This window comes from Solanum pennellii, chromosome 1 (genome assembly GCF_001406875.1).
Source record: "Solanum pennellii chromosome 1, SPENNV200".
NCBI lineage: Eukaryota > Viridiplantae > Streptophyta > Magnoliopsida > Solanales > Solanaceae > Solanum > Solanum pennellii.
Window position 1 is genome coordinate 1,726,506 of NC_028637.1, and position 6,800 is coordinate 1,733,305.

Below are 6,800 nucleotides of genomic sequence, written 5' to 3' on the forward strand. Positions count from 1 at the left end.
ATAATAAGTATTATTATATATAGTCAATAAATATTTTTCAATAAGTCATTAAAGATTGTAAATTTGTGAAGATTGATAAGTTATTTTTCATTTATTTATCGAAATTATTTTTTCTAAAGAGATATTAAAGATTATGACGAATAATAAGTAATCTTATATTTATAATTATAAATATTTTTCACAAAATCATTAAATATTCTGATGGTAAATAAATAAATAACTCTCTCTCCATTCCTAATAAAAATATTTCTCCTGAAATCATGAAAGATTATAGTAAGATATAAATAAATCCTTATTCATAATCAAATCTAAGTATTTTTTTTCTCATAATAAGATTATTAAAAATTTAGCTAGTGTAATTCCACTTTCCACAATTTAAAATTTCTAGTTTAAGTTTTAAAAATAAAATATAATCTTTTAGTTTTTTCTTCATATTTCATTTCTCGAGTATTAAATTGTATGAATTTTGATTCGTGTTTTAAGATATATTTTTTTAATCCAAATTAATATGAGACTATCTAAAATCTATTTAGTTTCAAAAATTAGTTAGTTAACTCTAGTGAATCAAAATATGACAAATATAAATAAACAAAATGAGTAAAAAAATAATAACAACATACTCAATATAATTTTGTAAACCACAAATTTATGTTAATACAAATATCAAATATCAAATAATATGTTAATATAAATACCGAACAATCGAATAAAAACGAAAGAAAGAAGAAGTTCTTCACAAGAACCCAAAAAACACATACATCACACACTTGATAACCTTTGGTTTAACCTCCCCTAGCTTTTGCTCTCTCTCTCAATATATTTATGCAAAAAACAAATATACAAAGCACATATTTTGTATATTCTTCTCTCTCTAGCTGTGTTTTCTTGGAAAATCCTTTGAGAAAATTTGAAAAAAAAATCAATTTTTTGCTCTTTTAAGCCAACCCCATTTCCTTAAAAACTAAAAAAATCTATGTAGTCCTCACGGATCTTTCAATTCCAGCACAAAAACCAAGGTTCTTGAAAAAGGGTGTTGAAAAAATCTGATTTTTATGGCATTTTTAAGCGTTTCTTGAAAAAGGGTGTTTAAAAAATCTGATTTTTATGGCATTTTTAAGTGTTTGTTGAAAAAGGGTGTTGAAAAAATCTGATTTTTCTGGCATTTTTGGTGTGAGAAATGGTGGTGAAGATGATGAAATGGCGTCCATGGCCACCTCTCATTTCTAAGAAATTTGAGGTTAAGATATTTGTAGGAAAGGTTGAGAATTTGGTGTGTGAAGTGACTTCTAGCGGTGGTGTTGCGGTGGAGATCAGGTGGAAAGGGCCACCAAGAATAGCTTTGAGTTCTTTTAGAAAGACAGTGAAGAGGAACTGTACTAGAGAAGAAATGGTGAAAAATGGACCAAACGGTGGCGTTTTGGTGGAATGGGATGAAGAATTTCAGAGTTTATGTAATTTGTCAGGTTATAAAGACAATGTGTTTCATCCATGGGAGATTGCCTTCACTGTGTTGAATGTGAGATTCTTCAGTTTCTCCTTTAGATTTTAGAATTTTTTTTATTCAGATTCCTATATTAATGTTTTTGCCTTATATTTACTTAGATCTTTTATGGATTAGTAACTTTGACCTTATGTCTTTTATGGTTTGATTAGGATTGTTTGGAATTATGTTTATTGTTTTTAGGGGTAGATGAAAGTGATGTGATCTATTGAAAATGAGTTTTCTTGATGTAGTTGGATGGATATGTTTATATGGTTTGATTATAGATGGATTGATAACATTGTAGAAAAAGATGTTTTTATATGTCTCGGTTGGTTGGCTACGACTCTCACCTTGTTGGTGAAGGTTCGATTTCCTACATTGTAATCCCGCCACATTTATCCTTTCCCTACTCCCAGTTTTCGAAAAGAATAATCATTCTACTCCCAGTTTTCAAAAAGAATAATCATTGTTTTGTGGTGATTGTTTGTAGAAAACTATGCCTAAAGCTACCTTTTTTTTTGTTCAAAATCTATTTTGAAGGCTCTACCATCTGGTTTCTAATAATTTCTAGGGAAACATCTAATTTTTTTATATGACTTTGAAGTTTGAACCAAGTCGAGTGGTTATTGTGTTTGTTTGCTGTCATAAAGAAAGATTCTGGTAGTTATGCTTACATGGCCTAAGATGATGGAAGTCGGTAAGTGAAGGAACATCCTTCATAGAATTTTGTCGCTATGAAGCCAGTGCACTTTGAGATTTATGCTGCTGTTTCCACTTAGGTAGTTAGTGCTACGAGATTCATATTTGTCGTGTCGCATCCATTACGTAAGCTAAAAGTTCCTCCTCCTCTTGATTATCTTAATGATTTGCTGGTGAAGCTTTTGTCGTCTTGCATCTGTCGGTTGCCTTGTTTCAGTGCTAATACCTGCCTATTTTGGTTACTTTCTTACTGTATGGATGTTGTAGATAGTAAATTTTGTTTGCTTGGATTCTCTAGTGCCTCCCTTTAAATGTGATGGTAAATTTATGTCGGAAGGCTGGAAACGAGATGTAATTCTTTCTATCTGTGTAGTCTATAATAGATGGCTTGTCTCTTCTTAGTGGTTCAAGAAATTCTGAAGAACCGTTTTTGTTTGTAATGCGGTTCGTTTTGTCATTGACATCTCCTAGATCTTGAACATACTTGTGGGCTTAAACAGTAATCCATTAAATGAAACTGAGATTTCGAGAGTGTTTGTTTCTTCTGGATCGTCTGCTACTTATAAATGAAACTATGTCACCAGTACAGATACTAAACATTGGATGTTGGTAAGTACATGCATCCAATATGGCTTATTAGATTAAAAGGGCGGTGCTCCGGTTCTTACACATTACATCATAGCCAACTTTATAAAACGTAGTCCTCTGAATCCGCATTGCATAACACTCATGATCCCCGTAACTTGGTAACACATGGGAACATCAACCACAATAACAACAAAGCTAGTCTAATTCCACAAGTGGGGTCTAGGGAGGGTAGGATGTAAGTAGAGACCTTACCCTAACCTTTGTGCGGTAGAGACTGTTTACGACAGACACTTGATTCAAAAGAAGTGTAATCAAAGCAGTATTGAAAAAGAAAATTATGAACACAGAATATGAAGATGAACAAAGCAAAAGAAGCAACCAGTAGTATTAGAAACTAAAGAATAAGCTACTATGCAAATACTAACTAATACTATTACGTTATTTTCCAGAGTATATTTTTTTCAAATCTACACAAGCATCTCAGTTTCTATATCTGTGAACTGATTTATGGTTTCTGCCAGTTCTAATGTTTGCTTAAGGTTCAATATTTGGGTTCAGTTTCGTTTTAGATTCTCCTTCCTTATCTAGTTCTTCAATTATATTATTTGATTTCAATTGTATAGTTTCTCAATAAAAATGTAGATGCTATTTTGTCTATTTAGATTCTTATAGCTGACATTTCTTAACCATCTGTTGATTCTTTTTCTGCTCCAGGGTATGAATGCGAAGAATAAGGCACCTATTGTTGGTACAGCTGTCTTAAATGTCGCCGAATTTGCTGCCAAGATAGAGGAGAGAGAATTTAAACTGAATATTCCTCTGGTAGTTCCAGGGGGTGCTTCCGAGACTCGGCCCACACTTTGTGTATGCACCTTTTATTTTCATGAGTTAATTTCTTACCATAACATGTTATTTGTACTGCTATCCTTCTCAAAGACCTATTTCCCCTTGTTATCATTTTTACTTGACTTCATCTCGACATGTCATGCAGATATCGCTTAGCTTGTTCGAACTAAGAGCTACCCAAGAGTCGACAGAGTTGGTTCAAAGGCCACTAGCTCCTGTTCAGTCTCCAGCACGGTCTGTAGAAACTCCACCAGTTGAAAAGGATGAGCTTTCTGCACTCAAAGCTGGCCTCAGAAAGGTTAAAATATTTACGGAGTATGTATCAACTAGGAGAGCAAAGAAAGCTTGTCGAGAAGAAGAGGGTAGTGAAGAAAGAAGCTCAGCGAGGAGCGAAGAGGGGGAATATGCATATCCTTTTGATTCTGAGTCCAATGATGAGTATGAAGAAGGAGAGTCAGATGAGGCAAAGGAGGATCCTACTGTTAGGAAGTCATTTAGTTATGGTCCACTGGCTTATGCGAATTGTGCAGGAGTTTCTTTTCATTCTAGTACAAGGGTCAACGGTGAGGGTGAGGATTGGGTTTACTTTAGCAACCGTAGATCAGATGTGGGCTGCTCACAAATGGATGACCAGGTCACCTGTGCTTCTGATCTTGTAGCTCTGCAGAATTCAAAGCGCAGTATCCTTCCTTGGAGGAAGAGGAAGCTGAGCTTTAGATCTCCTAAATCGAAGGGGGAACCGTTGTTGAAGAAGGATAATGGAGAAGAAGGTGGAGATGATATTGACTTCGATCGTCGACAGCTCAGTTCTGATGGAGCTCTTTCATTTGGGGTAAGATCTAGCCTCTCTTCTATCAGACATTCTACTTGTAATTTTGTCTGTACTGGCTATCCAAAAACCAAAATTTGGATTAGGATTATGCTTTAATCTTGTTGTCCATACTACTTGGCAATGTGGATAAAACATCTTTGCCTTGTTATATGTAGAGTTCACTTTAGCAAACCACGTTTCCATTTCTTGATTATGTTGAATCAAATGACAGTAGTTAGAATTTAGAACGTATTGCTTAGGCAGTAATTTTCTTACCTTATACATCTAATGAGTCCATATTGGTGCTTGACACTATCTTTTGAGGCCACTCCATTAGTTTTTACATGTACATTTCATATTGTCTAGCAGGTACACAAGGTGGAGGAAGGCTCGACTGCTAATCGATCTTCAGTAGCTGAGTTTGGTGATGACAATTTTGCTGTTGGCTGTTGGGAGCAGAAAGAGATAATAAGTCGGGATGGACACATGAAGCTTCAAACTCAGGTGTTCTTTGCTTCCATTGACCAGCGCAGTGAACAAGCTGCTGGAGAAAGTGCATGCACAGCCCTTGTGGCTGTGGTTGCTGATTGGTTGCAGAACAATCGCGGTCTCATGCCAATTAAATCGCAGTTTGATAGCTTAATTAGAGAAGGTTCATTAGAATGGAGGAAACTTTGTGAAAATGAGACATACAGGGAACGGTTCCCTGACAAACACTTTGATCTGGAAACGGTCCTTCAAGCCAAAATTCGCTCCATAACTGTCATGCCAGGGAATTCCTTTGTCGGTTTTTTCCACCCTGATGGGATGGATGAGGGAGGATTTGATTTCTTGCATGGTGCCATGTCATTTGACAATATCTGGGATGAAATTAGCCGTGCTGGATTACAGTACACTTCTATGGGTGAACCACAAATCTATATCGTCAGCTGGAACGATCATTTCTTTGTCCTGAAGGTTGAAGCTGAAGCTTACTACATCATCGATACCTTAGGTGAAAGACTCTACGAAGGCTGCAATCAAGCTTATATACTGAAGTTTGATAAGGATACAACCATCTATAAACAGCCAGACACTACAGACTCAACAGAAGAAAAACCTGCTGTGGATCAGCAAACTATTTCTACCACAGCGGAGCCAAAACTTAGCGATGGTCCTCATACAAATGCAACACCTGGTTCTCTAGAGAGTGAAGCAGTGAACGAATCAGATGAACCATCGAAGGCTGAGAGCGCAGAAGAAATTATCTGTCAAGGCAAAGAGTCATGCAAAGACTACATCAAGAGTTTTTTGGCTGCCATACCAATCAGGGAACTGCAGGCAGATATCAAGAAGGGTTTGAAAACATCAACCCCTATTCATCAGCGGCTTCAGATTGAACTTCATTTCACTCATTTACAACAACAACCACTCATAACTACTCCGGCAATAGAGATAGCAACAGCTGCACAAGAACCGCCTGCAGTTGCAATGTCTGAGATCTCGACGTAAGAGTCTTTTTCAACTGTAAATCTAAGAAGTGTGTGATAGTTCCTAACTAGTTTTCGTTCTGTCGTTAGTTATGTTTTGTGTTGCATTAGAGCAAAGATAGTGTTAAGCCTTTTAGGTAAGTAAAAGTTTGTAAATCAACCTTCTGTCTTGGACTTATAATAGATGGTTTCTAACTTCTTTTTATGTACCATCATTGCATAAATGTTTACATAATTGGCATACATTAATTAGAGCTCTTGTTTTGAAGATGATTTGTTACATATATGGTAAGAAAGTTGAATAGAATGTTCAAAAGTTGATTTATCTGATTTATGTTGTATCAAAAAAAGAGAACTTTTTCTCTTTTAAGATCCATACTAAGTAGAAGGGGAGATCTTGAAGCAACGATAAGTTGTTACAGGTTCGAACTCAGTAGCATTTGTGTAACCTATGAATATCACACCGTCTCGGGTTTCAACCCTTTATCGGATCTTGTGACCTATAGGTTACAAGTTTGAGTCGTAGAATTAGTCTATCATTGCTCGTGTTAAAATAACCATTCCTACGATCTTGTCATCATTGGAGTCTTAGTCCTCTCACATTTCTTTGGATTTCGACCCTTCCTCAAATCCTACAACTATTCGAGTCATTGATATTTGTGTCAGGATAAGTTGTTGACATCGTATACCCTTGTGATCCCGTTCTTCTTCGAACCCCTTTTGTATGAACGTGAGATATTTTGTGCGCCGCATTGGTGCTCATGTGATATGATGTTCCATGTTACTTTTGTTAGCTGTAAAGTTGAGATCCTTTCTTCCAAGTTAGTTCCTCGTGCACATGAAGAGATTCTTTCTTCAATGTTCAACTTTTAAATGATAAACCCCCACCCCACCCCCACCCTAC

The 6,800-nt window shown here is 36.0% G+C and overlaps 1 protein-coding gene across 2 annotated transcripts; it reads left to right on the forward strand.

Annotated features, from left to right (window-relative positions):
• The first annotated feature begins 727 nt into the window (after positions 1-727).
• On the forward strand, positions 728-6,164 carry LOC107017021. Of its 2 annotated transcripts, none has more exons than XM_015217329.2 (4): positions 728-1,516; positions 3,485-3,634; positions 3,762-4,448; positions 4,794-6,164. In XM_015217329.2, exons 1-4 carry the CDS (start codon positions 1,178-1,180, stop codon positions 5,916-5,918), a joined length of 2,301 nt encoding a protein of 766 aa, XP_015072815.1. In that variant the 5' UTR covers positions 728-1,177; the 3' UTR covers positions 5,919-6,164. The 2 variants fall into 2 exon arrangements, with proteins under 2 accessions (XP_015072815.1, XP_015072872.1); XM_015217386.2 differs by having other exon boundaries at positions 730-1,516; positions 4,797-6,164.
• The last annotated feature ends 636 nt before the right edge of the window (positions 6,165-6,800 follow it).